General features: G+C 33.2%; 3 protein-coding genes and 1 non-coding gene across 4 annotated transcripts; 2 read left to right on the top strand and 2 right to left on the bottom strand.

The window, feature by feature from the left end:
- Window positions 1–904: 904 nt before the first annotated feature.
- LOC25498210 (uncharacterized) lies at window positions 905–2,688 on the top strand. Its single transcript, XM_013593093.3, has one exon. The coding sequence runs from the start codon at window positions 1,098–1,100 to the stop codon at window positions 2,385–2,387; it is 1,290 nt and encodes a 429-aa protein (XP_013448547.1). The 5' UTR covers window positions 905–1,097; the 3' UTR covers window positions 2,388–2,688.
- Window positions 2,689–5,930: 3,242 nt separating this feature from the next.
- On the bottom strand, window positions 5,931–6,012 carry TRNAS-UGA (transfer RNA serine (anticodon UGA)). Its single transcript has one exon. It is a non-coding gene; the product is annotated as a tRNA-Ser (tRNA).
- A 980-nt stretch (window positions 6,013–6,992) lies between these two features.
- On the bottom strand, window positions 6,993–10,108 carry LOC11432673 (cell division cycle 20.2, cofactor of APC complex). Its single transcript, XM_024769465.2, has 3 exons — window positions 9,606–10,108; window positions 8,951–9,220; window positions 6,993–8,701 (listed from the first exon to the last, which is right to left on the bottom strand). Exons 1-3 carry the CDS (start codon window positions 9,897–9,899, stop codon window positions 7,985–7,987), a joined length of 1,281 nt encoding a protein of 426 aa, XP_024625233.1. The 5' UTR covers window positions 9,900–10,108; the 3' UTR covers window positions 6,993–7,984.
- A 3,685-nt stretch (window positions 10,109–13,793) lies between these two features.
- Window positions 13,794–17,073, top strand: LOC25498407 (galacturonosyltransferase 8). Its single transcript, XM_039827784.1, has 3 exons — window positions 13,794–14,132; window positions 14,639–15,889; window positions 16,541–17,073. Exons 1-3 carry the CDS (start codon window positions 13,977–13,979, stop codon window positions 16,814–16,816), a joined length of 1,683 nt encoding a protein of 560 aa, XP_039683718.1. The 5' UTR covers window positions 13,794–13,976; the 3' UTR covers window positions 16,817–17,073.
- Window positions 17,074–20,919: the final 3,846 nt, after the last annotated feature.

Here is a 20,919-nt window from a genome sequence, read left to right as displayed (position 1 = left end):
GTAGAACATTTAAAGAAAAACATATAGAAAGTAAAACCAAAAAAATGTGTATGAAGACTATATGTATAAAGTAAAAGTGTAAACCACAAACATATGGTCCTTGTAAGGAAAAAAAGTTAACTGGAAAGAGGGGAACATGCATGGGCATACAATTGAGTAGCTTCCCATGTGAAATTCCAAATATACCCTTATACTCAATCTGGTCCTTTCAGTCAAGTAATTGCAGGGGTAGTCTATTGGGATCAGTGTCTAAGTCTATAAATACCAATTGTGCAAGTATGGTCTGAGGATGCATTTCGGAAGGAACAACAGACTAATGATTCATAACCAATTAGAGATCGAGTCATCACATAGCCATCAAAGTCTTAAGTTATTGGATATTTGAACTGCCTCTCTTATATATTGAAAATATATATTCGTAGTTTGATGTGAGATTAACCACCAACACTTCATGAATGCAATATAACATGTCTCCAGATCGGGGAGTGCAGGCAACACTTTCAAACTAGGTTTGACTCGTGAACACTTGTTATGGAGCGTCGGAAGCAACAATGAATTAATGATTCGAGGCCAACAAAAAATTGTGAAACCACATCTTGACTCAAAACTTTAAAACATTAAACATATGAGAACCTCTATTATATTTGTGACATTTAGTTCATTCATATTCATGTGGGACTAGTCGGTTACATTTTAATGACAATGTACAAATACACGATATCCAAGTTAATATGTGATTAATCTTCCTAGCTGTTATTGTAGTGATTGCACAACAAAAAAAGTGGTGGGTAACATGGTTGTTTGTTGGTTGTTATAGACAAGAAAGAAAGAAGAAAAGTTTCTAAAGCTGCTTTTTCTTCATCACAAATCAATACATATACAAGTGTTGTTCCTTATTTATTATGATATATAAATATTACACTCTCTTACCAATCTCTTCCCTATATTCACGCCGCACTCACATTTTTCTTCTCTTTCCAAAAGCAAAAACAAAAATCATCACAAAATCCATTCATAGTGCTAGTTTTCTACTAAACCAAACCATTTCCTCAACTTCTCTTTTGCTTTAACCTTAACACAAAGAAGAAGAAAAAAACATGAGTGAGTTATCTTTCTCAAATGCTTCCAACAAGAACAATGAGTTCTCTAGTAACCTCTTCACTATCTTGTTACATTTATGTTTCTCCATATTTTCTCACCCTTTATATTTTTCCTATTTTCTCTTCTTTTCTCCATATATCCTTAAACTTCTCTCTTTTCTTTCTCCTTTGTTCATTACCACTACCCTTCTTCTCCTTGTTGCTTTTCTTACTTTCACTCCAAACCTAGTTCATCATAAGGGTAGTAGCAAAAGTACTAGTACTAGTAGTGTTGAGAGTTATGAGTCCAAATGGTGTTTTTTTCTTTCTATTTTGCAAACTTTTCTAGCATGGTTTGAAGCTGATGATAAAGATGAGGAAATTGGTTTGCTAAATGAGTTGGAAGCATATTTGGTTATGTTCCAAGCTTCAATCTTTGAAGTTCATGAGCCAAAATCAGTTGAAGATTTTGTTGAAGAGTTTGAAGAAGCAGATGAAGAGTTTTCAGTTGAAGAAAAAGTGGTTTCTTGTCAAATGGATGAAGAGAAAAAAGTGAACTTGGATGAAGAAAACAAAGTTGAGAAAGTGGAAATAGTTGAATCCATTAAGGAAGAAAAAGTGTTAGATGTGAAGAGTTTAGTAACCTTGTTTCAAGAATATGCAGAGTTAGAAAATGTGTCTTGTGAAAAGGAAGAAAAAGAAGTAGTCAAGCCTATATTGGATACTAAATTCAATAAAGTGGAAGAAAGCAAAGAAACACTATGGTCAATAGGAAATGGATCCAAAGTGAAGGGTAATAGAGACATGTATGCAAATAAAGTGAAAGTGAAATCTCAAACACTAGATGAAGATTTTGGAAGTCCAAAAAGCAATTGGGAGTATGGTGGAAAAGGTATAGGGAATAATGAAGAAGTTTGTTCAAATCTTGGAAGTTTTGGTTCAATGAGAGTGGAAAAAGAGTGGAGAAGGACATTGGCTTGCAAGCTTTTTGAGGAAAGACATAATAATGGTGATGGAAGTGAAGGAATGGATATGCTTTGGGAAACATATGAGAAAGAATCAAACAAGGTTGTGAAGAAAAGTAACACAAAGAAAGGGAAGAAATTAAGTGAAGTTGAGTTTAGTGAGGATGAGTTAGAGGAAGAGGAGGTAGGAGCTAAGTTATGTTGTTTGCAAGCTTTGAAATTCTCAACAGGGAAGATGAATTTAGGAATGGGAAGGCCTAACCTTGTCAAATTCTCCAAAGCTTTGAAAGGTATTGGATGGTTGCATCATGTAGGAAAGAATGGAAAGAAGAATAACCACTGAATTTTTATTTTATTTTATATTTTGTAACTGTTGATTAGACTTAGAAATTGTGTATTTGTTTGGTGATGAGGAGTAAATATTTTGCATGTCAATTATATAATGATGCTTCTGTTGAGAAGTACTTCATTGAATAATATGATCTGAAAATGTGTTTATGAGTAGCGATCAGTGAATAGTTCTCACTTTATAAACCGTTTTTGTAGAATTTGGATGCTAGATCTCGACTTTCCGATTTCAAATCAATGGCCGAGATCATTAAATATTAGTTTACTAACTATATAATATGAATGGTTTGATCTCATATCAATATCCAATGGTGATTACCGTGTGTAACTGCGTGATAATTATACTGCAAATTTTAAGAGTGTTTTCAATTTTAGTAAAGTAGGGAAGCTTCTTGTATCTTGACATGGGGATGACATAACACATTCATGCTTCATCATCCAAGGAGGAGTCAAAGTCTGCAGTGAAGACTAATGTTTCAAGCAACCAGAGGAATCTTATAGAAACTATATGTATCTGCTTCATCATTAGATGTGCTTTATCCTTTGGACTATTAAAAGAAATATCATTATAACATGCATGCTTTTGGTAATAATTAGTTAAGGACCATTCATGTATGCTATCTCACACATGTTTGGTTCTTGTGTGGGACTGGGAGTTGAAAATTGTGATTGTAACATTATGTTGATTTGAAAAAGAAAGAAATAAATCATAAAACGTGTTCTTTTGTTCTAACAATAACACATCAAATGCAAGAAAACGGTTAAAATGTCTTTTCATTCTATCAGAAAATTTAAAAGATGTGATTATGAGGTTGGATAAGAGCAAAGTAGCATCATCAAAGTAGTTATTTCGAATTCCGCTGCCAATAAGACGACATCATTGGTGGATAATATGTGGATATCTACGTTAAAGAGTTATTTGAGTTTTGAGTTTTCACCGGTGAGATGCCGAACCCAACTCGCCTAAACTTTTGTGTGTAAAAAAAGTAGATATAAATTCTTACTCTTTCGGATCAGCCAGCAAGCAAAAAAGTGAAAGTAAAATATGAAGGATCCAAAGTTGCAGAGGTTGAATCTGTGCTTTTTTTTTTTACAGGGGTAATTTTCAAACCTTACCCAAATTACAACACTATTTGCGGTACTAATCCTATATAAAATTAATTTATTTAAAATTATTTTTTGTCACTGCCAAATCAAATACACACATAAAAGAATGAAGAAAAGAGCGTCAAAAACAACCCAATAATTAGAACTAGAGCCCTGTGCATTTAGGCCAACACAAGGAGATCAAACCATTGACTCAAGTGCAAAGTGGAATGAATGCAGAAATGTTTATTCATGGAAGATCAGAGAAAATGCAATTGACGATGAGATTATTGAATATTCTTCATTCTATTGAATCTTTTATATCACCAAGGGTAAAAAGGGGAAGATCACAAAACAACTATAACTGAAATAAAATATAAGCTTAACAGAAACGTAACAAAGTAAACGTTTTCTAATTAATTATGAGATATGTGATAGCTTAGACCAAGTCAAATGGGTTAAATAGTATATTTAACACCCCCCTCAAGCAGGAATGTATATTAACCATGTTGAGTTTGGAAAGTAGAGAGTGCAAAATACCAGGTGCAGAGGTTTTGTTAATGAATATGCAGGTTGGTCTTTTGACGCGCTTGGCATGAGTTGTAACATTCTGGAACCTTGAACTATATAGGGATCCGTTTCTCTGTGTTATGTGCGTTCGTGAAAGACCATATTTGCAGCTATGTGCAAAGCTGAAATATTGTCACAGTATTGAAGCACTTAGGTAGAATGTTTTGCTGAAATCATGTAAAAGATAAAGCAACCGTGGAGCCTCAAGTTGCATTAGCTAGTGCTCTTTATTATGCCTCTGAGAAAGAACGAGAAACTACGCATTGCTTCTTGCTTTTCCATGAAATGAGAGAGCTACTAAGAAAGCAGAACTCAGTGGTTCACCTTATGCTGTATGGACAAGAGCCCCGGTTGAAATGAGGATTGGAAGCATTAGAGACGAAGATGCATTTGCCTGGGTTGTTCTTCAAGTAATGCAGAATCCGTAAAGCAGCTTTGAGGTGTGTGTCAGTAAGTGAAGAGAGGAATTGGCTTAATCTGCAAATAACATATGTCAGAGTTTACTTGTTAATATTCCAAATACTGAAGTATCAAATAATGGTGGGCCATATTTACAATGAATTTTTAAACTAGGATCCATGGAGTGGAAGATGGTCTAGAAGCCATAACCCAGCATGTTGTAGCCAAGTCAAGGGTGTATTTCCTTTGGCATAAGGAAATGTCTTTCTTGGACCTTACTGCTTCAAGATCTCTTATGCTGAACATGATATCTAGCAACTGTTTAAGACTTGTAATTTGAGGGTTTTATTTTTTTAAAACTTGGTATCCGTCCCAAAAACTGACTAATCCGAGGGGTCCAATCCTACCGTACACTTGCAGGGGGGCCACTTAAGAAGGCCAGTTTGTAATTTGAGGTAAATTAGTGCCAGGTCATCAACATAATTTAAGATGGCAGTAAAACCAATGGAAGTTCAGTAAAATTGCAGTAAAAAGTGGATATCAGATATATTTGGACTGAATATAATTCAAACTTACAAGTGTTGAATTCAATTTAGTATTCCACTGTCTACCAAGTTCTTTTATGGTTAAAACAAATTTCATTTCTAACTTATGAACAAGACAAGTTGCATCAGATTTGGCTTTAACACTCGTTCACCCATCTCATCTTCACTTCTCTTTTTCATTCAACTACCACTACTTGATTTACATTGACTTATGACTATCGAATCAACTCTAATTGACTAATTAGACATAGGCAACTGAGTCCTTAAGTAACTTAATTCCATATTCCTAGCCAAATTCAAAATAAAAACAAAAGGTGACAATCTTTCTACAGATTTGCTTAGCTTTGCTAATTAAATTAAATCAATCAATAACCAAAACCCAAGATGCAAATCCAAAATCCTAAATAATTATTTGCGCAAGTAATCGTAAGCACAAATATATTATATAAAGAGATTCCAGGCACGTTTGATCAATAATTAAGTGAGAAAGATACCAAACGGGGCAGGGGGAAAGCGAGGTGACCATTTGCTGTCAAAATTCTCAGTCCAAAACAGTATAAAATAACCCCCAAAACTCATCAATGAACCAAAAGAATATATATTGGGGCAAAAGCATATGTAAATTCACACTACATGGTATACAATTGAGATTAAACTAACCTAATTACAATGCAGAGTTTTTCATTCATCGCCGCAATTATAAACTTTTTTTTGAAGAAACGCCGCAATTATAAACTAAACAGTACCAACTGAGGAATTATCAAAGTTAATCATTTTTTCATGCTTAAATGCAAAAGGTCTAACCAAACATTTTTTCGCTATTGATTCAAAGACCAACTGTACTGAAACGCATTGATTTTGCACATGTACTGTAGAAATCCTAACTTTTTTTTAAGACAAAAGTTTCTGCCGCTAGGACATTTTGAATATTGTAAAAACGTCGACAGCAGGGTTCGAACCTGCGCGGGCGAAGCCCAACAGATTTCAAGTCTGTCTCCTTAACCACTCGGACATATCGACTGATTTTGCAGAAATCCTAACATGGTTCACAGTCAATTCTCCCAAAACTTATGTAACTTCACCAAGCTATTAACATGTACAATGGCATTTCCTATAATTTCATGGCTAAACCAAACAAATTCCATGTCACTAACTTATCAAACAACTCACTATTCATTCATAATGACAATTAGAGGGCGAAAGTGTTCAAGAGAAGAGCTTATCAAAAAGTCTATAATGCTGTGCTATTTTGATTACTCCTGCAAAAAGGGATCATAGTTTAAAATTAAGAGTCAATTCACATCAATCCAGCTCAAAAAAGTATGTGTTTATATTTAGAAAATAAAATACATCCATTACCTCCAATAACATGTTGACTAGAATAATATGCATGTATGGTGCTGCTGAAAAGAGATGGAAGAGGTCATCATCATCAAACCTGATAATTTTCTTTATCCTCGTTGTAACATGTGGTGCCTTTCCAAAGTTACTCACAGATGAATATTTGGATCTCTTACTGGATCCGAATCCGGTAAGAGATCCAGATTAGAGGAAGGTTATTCTGGGCCTCTGAATGAAATATTGCTCCCACTCACACATATACATGATTCTGAGGTTGTAGAGATGTTCAATCCCACTCACACTAAGCTGCATATTATGTCCTAAAAACTTTATGACACATGGGAATAAGAATAACAATATAGTGATAGGAAGCAGCGATGAAAATTTACTTGAAGTTCAATCAAGAAACTTAAATGGCTATTTGGTTTCATCATTTTGCATTTTCATTTTCAACAGCTAACCGGACCCCTCTTCGATACCCCTCGTCGATACATTTTCAACAGCTAGAAGCACCCCTCTTCGATAATTTGCGGTAAGGAACACCATGCTTAAAATCAAAGGAGTATCTTAATGGCGGGATATATTTGTATCAAGTTACACAAATGTAGGATATATTTGTATCTTAAAATCATAAAAAACAGAAATATAAAAAATAAAAGTGAAAAATAAAAAATCAAATTATATCTATTAATTCCAAGTCATGTGTGTATGAACATTTATATGTATACATTTGCTTAGTGTATAAATGTAAGTATCTTCCCATTAAAAAAAAAAAGTATATTTATACATTTGTGTACCTATAAAAACTAGAACGGGGATAGGGATACCATTAAAAACAATTTCTATCTAATACAAAGCTAAGGGTAGGGTAGGACTACCAAAAAAACCAAAGGGTAAGGACCACCAAGAAAACCGAAGGGTGGGATTATCATTTAGATACTGCAACTCGGTTCGCACCAGTTACACAACTCTTCAACTTCAATGGATAGGGTTGATAACAAGGCCAGGGAAGACATCATCAGGGTCGTGTATATGAGGATTATTCTTAACAATAAAAGGGCCGTCGCACTTATCACTATTTGTGCTAAGCATCTCACCTTCACATACCACGTAGATTTCGTTGCAACAAGGTCATTCGGACAACAGGTGGTTGATCTATAATATGGTTAGAAATGCAATATGAATAGCACAATACCATGAAGCTGCACCAACTATGGCTTTTGAACTTAAGATTAAGGGTCCCTTTCTTGAGCTGAAAGCAACCGTGATGAATATCACTTCTTAACCAAAGAGAGAGAGAGAGAAAGAGAGATTGATATGAGACTGAAATGGATGTATGAATCAAGCGTATGCTGCCACCATGGGTTCCTCCAACCATTTTCCCGTTAAAAGGTGTCCACCAGTACCAATCTCGATTGATCCGACTTCTCGTCAAGCAGAAAAACTTTACATTGTAAAAGCAGAAAATGTCAGGTCAGGAGCAAGTTTAACCTTAGAGAAATAACAAGTTGTTTTCAAAATTAGGTTAACACAAAGTCACAAACAACAAGTTGGTTGCAAGTTCGCTTAGGATGGTAGTTCTAGAGGAAAACTGAATTTTCTCGGCTGGAGCAGAACAATAAATCTTGGTCTTTTGCATCAATCATCATCTTCAACGGATACGGTTGAAATTAGCAAAGGGCTCATGATTTGTCTTTGGTGTTGCTTTTGGGGTTCCAAAGACATTCCAAAATCTCAGAGTCTCATCCGCAGCTGCAGTTGCCACGGTACACCCATCTGGACTCTGTGTCATGTACAACACCCTTGAGGTGTGACCGTTAAGCTCAGCCATCTTCACCATGGAAGGATACTTCCAAAGGGTAATTTGGTTCTTAGTCAAACCATGTGAGCTAAGAAGCTCGCGCTCGTTTTTGTTCCAGAGCAAAGCGCATACCTCTGATCCCGTGTCAACAGAATCCAAGCGTGCACCCGTGCGCATGTTCCACAGCTTAATACATTGATCACCTTCACCTCCACCAGAAGCTAACAAATCACTCTGAAACGGACACCACGCCAGCGCCTTGACAGCAGCTGTGTGTTCCTCAAACTTATGAAGCCAACGGGTAGTCCGTGAACTTGAAGAAACCGCAGACCTATCCCATATGTGAACAACATTATCACTTCCACCACTCGCCAATTTTTTTCCATCAAGCGACCACTTGAGGCCGCAAACCTCATCAGTGTGTCCCCTGTACGAATTGATGTGAGATCTCACTCTAACGTCATTATTTACTATTTTACCGTTCATTCCTCCTGTTGTGAGAATATGACTGTTGTTCCAAGCCAGTGAACTCACTCCGGCTCTGTGTCCACTCTTTAATGTGGTTAGCTGCAGATACCAAAATGAAATCACACAAACATGAGAATATTAGATAACAATTTCAAGTTTGAATTAATACAAAGAAAGAATGGTTAAAGGGCAATATTTGTTTGGTGTTGAATCATTAACTTGATTATGTAACAGGGATTTACACTCACTTCTTGCAATGATAGAAACTAAAAATGCATTATTCACATGTTCAAAATGATGAATATAAAGAACACAAACATAACCTAAAGATCAAACAATGTTACTTACCTGTTTATTAGCAATGGTATCCCACACTTGGACAAGCGAACTATCCAAACCAATGGCTAATCTACTTCCATCAGGACACCAGCTAACACTTGTGACGGGACCATCTTCCTCATCCACACTAACAAGTTCTGCAGTGGATTTATTTGAAGCATTCCAAAGATAAACATCATTTTCAAGGGCAATACTAAGGACATTGCTGCAACCCCAATCTAATAAATTCAAACAGAAATCGTCCAAAATATCTGGCGCATGCAATTTTCTCTCCGAAGTCTGCAAAATCAATCATTTCCACAAACACATGAGAAAACTTGCAAATATTAAACGTTTAATATATTCAGGTTTTCCCAAAAATACAAAATCAAACAGTTTTTCTCCTAACTCTGCAAAATCAATCATATTCATAAAAACTTGCAAAAATATAAACTTTCAATGAAAACCGTGCAAAAAAACTAAGAGTTTAATTTGTAAACAACGACAGTGTAATGGTTTTACACATACATACAATTAAGTGTTGCCAAATCAATTAATAAAGCAGGATAAGTTTTTTATTCGTTTAATGATATTTCAGTAACCATTAGATGCATGTGTAAAACTTTGTTGCACTGTCATTAGTGTTGGAGTAAAGAAATTAAACTAAAAAAGTAAATACATATACCTGAGGAATGTGTCTAGGTGGTTTTGAGGGTTTGGGTTGAGGAGAGGAAGGAGATTGTATAGGTTTTAGTGGTTTGTTGCGAAATGCGAGAATGCGCGAAGGAAGATCAGCGGCTTGAGCGAGTTTTTGGCGGTAAAGTACACTATACTCAGATGAATTCTCTTTTCTATTACGCTCGCTGTTCTTCATTGTTACCATGGTGATGGCGTAGCCGAAATCCATAGCTGATCTACATGGTATGAATCTATCGAAATTCTCTTGGTTTCTACGGCGGAGAGGGTGTCGCGATTCCATAATCTGCACAGAAAAAGAAAATTAATGTTGAACTAAAATAGAAATGGTATAAATGAAGAAGAATAAAGAAAATAATGTTGAACAAAAATTGAAATTAGGGTTTAGGGTTTCAGCGAGAAAGAATGCGTCGAATCGTCGATCGATGAGAGAGAGAATTGAGAAAAGTAGAGAGAAGAAGAATAGCAGTGTGTGTGATGAGAGTGAATGAAGTGGCGCGTATGGGTAAAGATCCTCTCCATTTATAACTTTCTTTTTCCATTTGTTACAATTTGGAGAGAGATAGACACAAAAAAATAAATGGTGGGTCCTATCACTAAGTGGATCCCACCATCATTATTTTCTATGTATCTATCTCTCTCCAAATTGCAACAAATGGAAAAAGTTATAAATGAAGAGGATCTTGACCCGGCGCGTATGCGTATTTATATATGTATGTGTGCTTCTTCGTATTTCCTACCAAAACCTAATTCATTGTTCTTGTTTATGTTTTTAACGGTAGTAAATTTATTTCTTCAAAAAAAACGGTAGTAAATTTATTTTTTTTTCTTTTTTTTTTTTTTTTTGCAATTTCCTTTCTTTAAAGTTTATTATTTTCTTTAAAAAGTTCGGTATTCCTAAAAAAAAAAAAATTTGTATAAAGTTAGGGGTAAATTTGTTTTTAGTCCTTAAAAATATTCATAATTTAGTTTTTAATCCTTACAAAATAAAATCACTTTTTAAGTCTATAACATTTTTGTTCAACATTTCTAGGGATCAAAATTGCTGATAGGAACTAAAATTGTTGATGAAAATTGTTTTGGATCGATCAAAGACTTGGGTTTAACTACTTAGACTCAATGACCAAACCAAGCCAAAATGTTGTATTTAGCAATTTACTCGCAACAGACTCCTTCCCCGCGATGGGGTGCTCGGAGCAACTGAGACCTGTTCAAACGAATAGTAACATGTCTTTTCCCACGTTCCCGCGAATATCTCACCAGCGGTTACACTTCTTACGATTTTATAACCGCCGGACACACGTGTGATTCATGCAATTATGGTATTGTCCTATGATTAAAAAGATCGTTGGTTAATTATTTTGTCCAAAAAATAATTATTTATTGGTTACTTGTCTTGGGACCAATTTATCTTTTTTTTGGTGATGTCAAATCTTTATTGGAATCATACCTCATCGGATTTAGCGTTAGGTTAGGTTTAACTCCGCCCGTTGCACATGCATACAAGTTGGGTTGTCAAATCCATTAGACGTGTTTTATAAAACATGCAAACTATACACAAAATTCTACAATTTAAAACTTTGACACTTGAATTAAATTAAAATAAGTTTAGTTCAACATAGTGCTTTACAAATCCAATAGAACAAGTTTTAAAAGTTTGTTTTTGGAAAATTTAAATTACATAACTTTTTTTTTAACAGAACTTAAATTTTCCAATATACTTTCTTCTCTATTTCAAATAAAATTCTACTAAATCACATAAGTGCCACTTATATTTAATGATCTCTATATATATATATATATATATATATATATATATCACTTTCAACCAATATAACAATGTGTAAAAAGAAAGTGTGTTACTATTATAATTCAAAAGCTTTCTTTATTATAAGATAAGATATATAGGTGAGCTAGGTTTTGATGCTCACAAGAGTTTTTTTCTTTTTTCTGACAAACACAAAAGTGAAGTTTAACTCACGTATTTATATAGGAATACAAAATAAAATTATTTCTTATCGCATCACTTGGACCATCCAACCAATATTTGTCGGATATTAGACCATCTAGATTGGAGTTTTTTTATTTAGGTTTTTAAGTGTGTCTCACGTACACATCATTTATTTTTTAATTTAATATCTTTTAATAAGCATCCAATTCCTTCAACTGAGCACTTAAAATAAATTATATTTATCTCTGTGAACTTAGTTCGGTTGATAGGATATTGCATGTCCGGACATCTCATTTCTCCATATTTAATTGTGTGAGCTCTGGCCACAAAGCTACTTGACCAAAAAATATATATCGTTATATTTTAACAAATTCATTTTTTTTAAACAATTTATTAAGAGGAATTATATATCAACATCATTTTTGTACAACCAACAACTTTTTTGCTATTTTTTTAGTGATTTCGATTTACGTGCTCTAAACAATATTAAAGGATATTGCATTAGTTGTTCAATTTTGATTGTACAATGCTAATTTATTAAATGTCTTACACAAAAAGTGAAGATGTGTAATTAATTAGTTTGGTATTTTTTTTTAAAGAATTAATTAGTTTGGTATTAAATAGATGAAACATCACAGTTGTATATGTTGTTCTATTAAAAATTTAATGTCTTATTCAGAAATCCTAGCTCAACAGGAAAAATGTCAAAATTGATAGGCCGGATGCCATGACTGGGGTTAGAATCCCGGTACCTCCACTTATGTGTTTGAGTTTATAATGACTTTGTCATTTTGTCTATTAAAAAAAATTAAAATGTTCCCGAAATCAATATAAATCACACTTGGTAGGGGCCCTAAATCAATATAATTAGCCGTTGCTTTATGCATAAAAATAAAATAAAATTTAGCCACTTGCTTACCTCTATTTGACCCAGCCTATAAACAACTCGTCGGGCAACCGGAAATAGCAGTAACGCGGAAATGAAAACAAAGAGAGTGACGGTGGGAAATAGAGTCCTGAATACCGGAGATTGCCGGTTCAAGTTCAATGGAATGTCGGTAGATTAAAGAATATGGAAAAATGTGTATTGTCATATTCAATCTAAATCTTGGAACATAAATCATAATGCTCATTTAGTAGTTTTATTTTTAAGCTTTTGTTTTTTTTTTAGGGAAGTTTTATTTTTAAGCTGGTTCACTAATTTATATCAACAAAGACGCACTGAATTATTTTTTTTAGGGACACATTGAATTAATTTTTAAGTTGCTTTAATCAGACTTTTAGCCAAAAAAAAAATTTGTTAAGTTTTCTACTGTCTAGAAATTTATATGTGTAGAGTGTCAAAATTCAAACTACAAATCCTACATAAATCATGCATTGTCTCTCTAACTAAATCAATGCAGTTTAACCTATAAGATGTTATGTAAACAAGTGAACTCTTAATTTTTTAAATGTGTGGTTCATGGAAATCCTAAATAGTTTAGCCTATAAAATGTTAGATAAGAATATTATTCAACAAAAAGAACTCTTTATACAATTTTGTTTCATCTCAAAGGATTGATCTTTAGTTTGAAGGTGTGAATACATTAAACAACAAAAAAATGCCAATTGATATTTATTTATATATCGTTCATAAGTAAATAAAGTGTCTAACAGATACCAATAAATATGCACAACTTGTTTCTCATATAATACTTATATTAGTAAATAAAAAAAAATACAACAAATAATTAGGGGTGAAAATATGTCAAACGATTTTGAGAGCAAAAAAATCTAATCTACATTAGATCTATTCTTTTTTTGTTTTTAGGAAATTAGATCTATTATTATTATATTGAGTTAGTAATCCATTTTGTTTTTACCATTATATTGGTAGACACACTTAATATCAATATGTACACTCATTTGTAAAATTCTAAAAAATTTTAGTTAATTAAATATATTGCACGTTTGACCACATTTTTTCAATAATTGTACGATCACTATTTAAAAATTAAAAAATATAGTCACGCAACTAAATACGTATAACCATTATTTTTCTACTTAGTTAACTAAATAAATTCTGAAAAACTAATGGTCACACAAGTAGAACAAATGTGGTCACAGAGACTATATATTTCCTTAATCGAAAGTTTTCAAGTGCGATAAAAAAGGTGTAACATTAAGGATGTTTAACTGCTCATTTGATTACAACTATAGATCTTACATAGTCTAATACAACTTATTCTCACTTATATAAAACCTCTCTACACTTGAGGAACAAGACCGTGTGTTAGAGAAACAAAATCTGTTATTTTGTGTATACACACACACATACACGATTCTAAGATTTGGAGAGTGTGAACAAGTAACCAAGTGTTACTTCTTCTGAATCAAACCATCATCCCTACTATCTCTGATTCACAAAACATGGTTAATCCTCATTTTCCTCGCTTTAGGATCCGACCCTTCACCTTCTTCTTCACACTCATCGCTCTCTGCATTTTCTTCACTCTCTCTTTTCTCTTCACTATCAATTCATATTCCTCTCATCATCATCAACAACAACAACAACAACAAAACTTGGTAAGTTTTACTTTTCACTTTATTTTCTGACAACCCTTTTTGTTTTCTCATTTTTTTTCCCGGGAAATAGGGTTGTGATTTCGTTTTTTTGCTAAAGTTTGTTAATTTTTCTCTTTTTTGTTCTGGGTTGGTTTAATTTGAGGAAAAATTTGGTGGGGTGGTGTTAGTTTTGGATCTTACTGACTATGTTCAAATGGGTCGGATCTGATTCTCTCTAGAACCATTTAGGGTTTGATGCGTGTAAATTTTCTCAGGAAAATAAATATGGAAAATTTTGCATTTCTTTTCTGGGATAGTATAAAGATTTGATGTACTTAGATTAATTTGTTGTTGTGTTTTTCAACTAGGATGATGTTTGGTTATTTTGTTGGGAAATAAATGTGTTTTAAGTTTGTTTAATATGTAACTAGAAAGGAAAATGTTTGTTATTTTATGATATAGTTTATCTAGGAAAGGAAAAAGATTTGATGAAGCTATGTTGATCTGTTGTTATGGTTTTGTACTAGGATTCTGATGGTGGTGTTGCTCATGGATTCGACTCGATAAGGAGATCTGTTTTGGCACTGAAAACGGATCCGCTCAAGCCTCGGTTGGATCAGATCCGTAAGCAAGCTGAGGATCATAAGTCTTTGGCTCTTATGTATGCTTCTTATGCACGGAAGCTCAAGCTTGAGAGCTCAAAGCTTGTTAGGATTTTCGCGGAACTATCACGGAACTTTTCGGATTTGATGAGCAAACCTCGGTACAGAAATCTTTTCAGCAATGATGCAGTTCCTGTTGATGAATCGGTGGTTCGCCAATTGGAGAAGGAAGTGAAGGAGCGGATTAAAACTACGCGCCAGGTCATTGGTGAAGCTAAAGAGTCCTTCGATAACCAATTGAAGATTCAGAAGTTGAAGGATACTATTTTTGCTGTAAATGAGCAGTTAACGAAGGCGAAGAAGCAGGGTGCTTTCTCAAGTTTGATTGCTGCTAAGTCAATTCCGAAGAGCTTGCATTGTCTATCAATGAGGCTGATGGAAGAACGGATTGCTCATCCAGAGAAGTATATCGATGAGGGGAAGCCTATTCCTCCGGAAGTTGAAGATCCTAATCTATATCACTACGCCTTGTTCTCGGATAATGTTGTAGCCGCATCTGTTGTGGTTAACTCAGCAACAAAGAACGCAAAGGAACCGTGGAAGCATGTGTTTCATGTTGTAACAGACAAGATGAATCTGGGAGCTATGCAAGTGATGTTCAAGTTGAAGGATTACAATGGAGCACACATTGAGGTTAAGGCAGTTGAAGATTACAAATTCCTGAATTCTTCTTATGTGCCGGTCCTTCGACAACTGGAATCCGCTAACCTGCAGAAATTTTACTTTGAGAACAAGCTTGAAAATGCTACCAAGGACACAACAAATATGAAGTTTAGGAATCCTAAATATTTGTCCATTTTGAATCATTTGAGATTCTACTTACCGGAAATGTATCCAAAGTTGCATAAAGTTTTATTTTTGGATGATGACATAGTAGTTCAGAAGGACCTTACTGGGTTATGGAAGATTGATATGGATGGCAAGGTGAATGGAGCTGTAGAAACATGTTTTGGGTCATTTCATAGATATGCACAGTACATGAATTTCTCGCATCCGTTGATCAAAGCTAAATTTAATCCGAAGGCTTGTGCATGGGCTTATGGAATGAATTTTTTTGATTTGGATGCTTGGAGAAGGGTGAAATGCACAGAAGAGTATCATTACTGGCAGAATCTGGTAAGACTTTTATGCTCATATTTATACTATTCTTGTGTTATATACCACAACTTTTCTGCATTCTTCGAAATCATGTAATAGTAGTAAATACAATCCTAGGTTTTAGATTGTTAATGGCACCATTTAAGTCTGTTTCCTGTTGATACCAAGGTTTTAAAAACAGTTGCGAGTCAGGGTTGTCAAATAGCTGCTATACCGCTATTTCATTAATAGAATTTGAACAAAACTGTTATCGTTTGGCCATACATGGTTAAGTGCAAAGTGTAGTCAAATAGCAGCTATAGCAACAATATAACACTGTAGGGTAGCAGAATTTGAACAAAGTGTTAATTTCCGCGATGCATGATCGACAACACTGATGTGGCTGTAATGTCAATTTCTTTTTGCAGCCACATTATCTGTATTTTGTCACGACTTTCCACTATATCAGATCGTGATTTAAAACCTTGGTTGGTATGTTAAAATGAATGTCATGTTAATCATCACATCACTAGCATTTGTTCTAGAGGCTGCATCTTGCAATTCTGTAATATAAATCATTGTCCATGTATGCTATAGTCTTATTCTCGAAGTTATTTCATTTTCTACCATTTTAAATAGAAATGCAAATATATCCATGTATTATAACATGATATGTTCATGCTGCTGCAGAATGAGAACCGAACATTATGGAAATTAGGAACCTTACCACCTGGTCTAATCACATATTACTCAACAACGAAGCCACTGGATAAATCATGGCATGTTTTGGGACTTGGTTATAATCCAAGCATCAGCATGGATGAGATTAACAATGCAGCAGTGGTGCATTTCAATGGTAACATGAAACCATGGCTTGATATTGCAATGACTCAATTCAAGCCACTTTGGTCAAAGTATGTTGACGTCGAGTTAGAGTTTGTTCAGGCCTGCAATTTTGGTATCTAAAAAATGGTGAAGTTTCTTCTCTTCTCACTTGGCAATGATGATGATGCTGTGCCATATGCTTGCAACAGTTATTTTATGGTTATTTTTTTACTATACAATGCCTATACGTTTAGCTAAGGTTCTAGTTTTGCAAGAAAAATTCTTGCTTCGTTCTCTAATTGTAAAATACTTTAGTATAGTAATCAGAACATGTCTTCCTCTTATTTATTCATATCATTAACGTTTAAGCAATAATGTTATATTAAATTTGTCGTTCATCTTGAACAATTACTTGCTTAATTTGAGGTTGTTTGGATGAAAATGGAGAAAAAATGAGAAGTTTTTCTTTCATTTAACTGTCATTTTCTCTTTCGTTTACACAAACGTGGTTGCAAAAAGCCAAACTTTCCTGAGGCACATTGAACCTCATGAGAACATACTTAAGCTTAGCTAAACATAGAAACAAAACATGACACCAAGCAAAGGAATCATAAAAACACCAACAATCAAATAGTTGAAGTATCTTAAAATATCATAATCATGAAGCCTTATAGAATGCAGCTCTGTTCTTTTCTTAAATTATATCATATATCCAAATGGTAGTTGTTAGTATGTTCTGTTACTATTCAAAATTCAATTTTGGACCTCCTTCTCAATATACATGTACAGCCTATTAAATTCATGCACACATCATCTTCACCCCCAACATACAGGTTTTACTTATCAATCATTCTAAGTTAGAAAATTAAATACCTTTATTTTAATAATACTACTATTACTTAACCAAACCATTCAACCTTGTCAGCTACATCTAGAACTTAATTCTAAGTGCTATTATCAAATTACACACACAGACAGAGTCAAGTTTGGCACTTTCCATAGATTGTTGTGCTTGCAGTGGTAGTGGCCCCTTGCATTCAGAACAAATTTAGGCAAATAAACACTTATCTGCACCAAGTTTCATAGAATGCAGCCTTCTTACTCAATTTCCTCTTTTAAGGTTTTAGGTACAAAGGCACAAAGCATATATTATATCATGTTGAATGGAGTGTGTGGCAACGAATCAAATAATCAAATTTTCTTTGAATATTAGACGAGACTATGGACTAATTCAGCATGGATAGTGGGATATACTCAACCTTATGTTAAACTCACTGATATATAGTTACTGTAGAGGAAAGTGATTGACTTTTACTCTTGTGAAATATTGTAAAATAAGTATTAATTTGAATTATTATATAATAATTCATCTCCATTTTTCTATATAAAGGATAAGTTTGACTACAGAAATATGGATTGGTATATTTATCATCTACTTTTTTAATTTTTACGTACGAAGGATTATGTTGAAAAAGATCTTAGGCAATTAAGCTCACAAAGCAACGAGATAACTCAAAATTAAAGGAGAAATAGAGCATATATGTAAGTCTAAACATCTTACATAAATATTTGACAAAGATGAATCTTATGCTTCAAGGAATCTCCATGAGTGATTATGAAGAAACAACAAGATGAAGCATATGTGTAATGTGTCTAATGTGCATAATGAAATTTTATGAGCCTTCATAATTATCCACTCAACGAGAAGTATATCACATGAGATATAAAGTTTACCAAGATCATCCAGAAAATTATAGTTTCTCATTGTGAAAGACCTTCCCACACCTCAAGCTCCTTAAAAAAAAATTTTAATTTATTTTATAATTCCCAAATGGTTTAATTTTTTAAAAAATAAATAATAATATTAACCCTTTCTCTGTCACTCTTCTCACTCAGTGTGGGAGTTTGAAGGGAGATAGAGAGGGTTCTGGGGGGAGTGGAGGAAAAAGGCTAATTTTAAGCCATCTTATAATATAACTCAACAATAATTAAAAACTTCCACGGTACAATCATAAATTGACTCTTGCTTCCTAACTCAATAAATTGACTATCATTTTTATGAAATAAATTGACTCTTGCTTCCTAAATCAATAAATTGACTACTATAAAGTTAAATGATTAAAATTAAAAAATAATATTCCAAAAAGACAACTCATCAGGCAATTAATATAAAGATGGTGTACCAGTACACACAAATTTTTCAGTGTATCATATAATTTGCCCTTAATTAAAGCTCAGCAAGTGGACATGGTATTTATATTTAAGCTGGCATTTGAGTTAGAGATCACATCTATAAATAAGTAACAACTAACAGGTATAGAGTAGAATTTTTAATTGCAACTAGTTACAAACCCGTGCGTTGCACGGGTTTAATAACGTATTTTATAAAAAAAAATATTTTAAAAGAAAAATGAGCAAATTAATGAATATTGCACAAACATTATAAATTTTTATCAAAATATTTATGAAAGCTTTATCAAGTCTTTAATACACATTAATATTTGTGATGATTGATAAAAGAATTAAAAAGAGTAAAGGGTATAGAAATAAATTTATTAAAGAATTAACAATTTGTTTAAACTTATTTTTGTTACAATTTAGACCAAAAAAAATATTGGACTTCATTGAGTTTCTCTATAATTTTTTTATCAGGCTTGAAGTTATGACTCTGAGTTTGAAAACCGCAAAATTCACAAAAATTATTGAAGAAACACTATAAACAAATAAACGGCATCGTCAAAAATGAAATCATATTTGGCTATAGTGATCAAGCAAACAAAAAAAAAGAAGCATATTAAATACCTATAATCAATGGATTCTAATTGCATAGAGGCGACACTTATACTTTCTCTATGTTTGTTCATCAATGAGAGTGATTATTTTGCGCTTTCCTTTCAGAATTGTTCTTGACACCTAGTTTGGGAAATGCTAAACAGGGAAATAACTGTAATATTAATCTAATGCATATTAACATGGATAAGATGTATGCGAATATAGTTATATATAACTTATGAAATGAAGGTAACATAACTGATTTTAAGCTAAAGAAAATGTACCATGACTTCTAATTTATCTTTCTATTATCTTCCTATAAAGTCTAGAGAAATGCATGCATGTGCATTATATGTACCCCGTTGACCAATTAACATTTTTGAAACAAATGAAAATTAAGCATCACTCCCGCATGTGCATCTATAGCTAACACCATTTGACATTGATGTCTTCGAACATTTGGTGCAACTCTCATAATACCATCCAAACTGGTTAGGATTGAATTTAGTTGTTTTTCCAAATAGTGATGGAGTATGTATCCTAACACAAATTATGCACGTGAAATAAAGAATAGTGCAATATGCATTTTTAATTTGTGCGTAAAAAAACTCAAAGCATGTTTGTGCATAAAAAAAAAAAAAAAAAAAACAGACCTTGACTAAGTTTATAGATTCATCAATTGGCCTACCTTGAGACAGATTGGAAAAATCGTTCTACGAAGTACTTTTTAAACTTTACTTTTTAATCTATCTGAGCTTGAGAAGTGTTAAGTTCACGACAACAATTCAAGAAACATGGTCAATAAACAATCAAATCATATTGTGAAATAATAAGTTACTCTAACACTGTATTGTGAAATCATAATGCAAACTTACTAAGTCTTAAACTTTTCAACAATCGGATGATGTAGGTTGATGAGCAGCCTCGAACCTGACCAATTGTTACATCTATTTGCGTTGTCATTGACTACAAAATAGAAGCAAAGAATTCAAGGTAAATAAATGGTAAATGATAAAGCTACAAAGTATTTTACCCATAATGTTACATCAACTATATTCCCAATGCTCTAAATCTCTATATCGAGTTATTACATGAACTCGATCACCCTAAATCCGAGAAAGAAACCAAAAAATATAAATAAATCAAAATGTATACTAATAAGTAACATTGATAAATCATAAAAGAAATTACTACAAATCTTAACTAACTTATCTAACTTTTGCATCACAAATAATGAGTTTCATATGTTGATTCTCATTACTACCAGTCACAATTCAAGAATCCAGTACTCCAAATCCTATTTTCCAAACGTCTAAATAATTTTTAAGATACTTAATGTAGTCATAATCCCTTGACATTGAAATTCATATATAGAAATACAATAATACATCATTTAATTTTATTCCCTTTGTTCATTCTGATATCGAAAGAAGCTAACATATTTCTATGTGATCAATTTTTGTATCATCAAA

This window comes from Medicago truncatula, chromosome 7, assembly GCF_003473485.1.
Source record: "Medicago truncatula cultivar Jemalong A17 chromosome 7, MtrunA17r5.0-ANR, whole genome shotgun sequence".
NCBI classification, from domain to species: Eukaryota; Viridiplantae; Streptophyta; class Magnoliopsida; order Fabales; family Fabaceae; genus Medicago; species Medicago truncatula.
Note: the sequence above shows the minus strand (reverse complement) of the source record. Positions and strands in the feature narration are given on the sequence as shown.

Bases quoted from the DNA above. Each gene is read 5' to 3' on its own strand.
- LOC25498210 (XM_013593093.3), top strand. From the start codon at position 1,098: ATGAGTGAGTTATCTTTCTCAAATGCTTCCAACAAGAACAATGAGTTC.
- LOC11432673 (XM_024769465.2), bottom strand. From the start codon at position 9,899: ATGGAATCGCGACACCCTCTCCGCCGTAGAAACCAAGAGAATTTCGAT. The intron at 9,221-9,605 runs GTATATGTATTT...TTGATTTTGCAG, and splicing joins CACCTAGACACATTCCTCAG to ACTTCGGAGAGAAAATTGCA. The intron at 8,702-8,950 runs GTAAGTAACATT...TGGTATCTGCAG, and splicing joins ATACCATTGCTAATAAACAG to CTAACCACATTAAAGAGTGG.
- LOC25498407 (XM_039827784.1), top strand. From the start codon at position 13,977: ATGGTTAATCCTCATTTTCCTCGCTTTAGGATCCGACCCTTCACCTTC. The intron at 14,133-14,638 runs GTAAGTTTTACT...GTTTTGTACTAG, and splicing joins AACAACAACAACAAAACTTG to GATTCTGATGGTGGTGTTGC. The intron at 15,890-16,540 runs GTAAGACTTTTA...ATGCTGCTGCAG, and splicing joins ATCATTACTGGCAGAATCTG to AATGAGAACCGAACATTATG.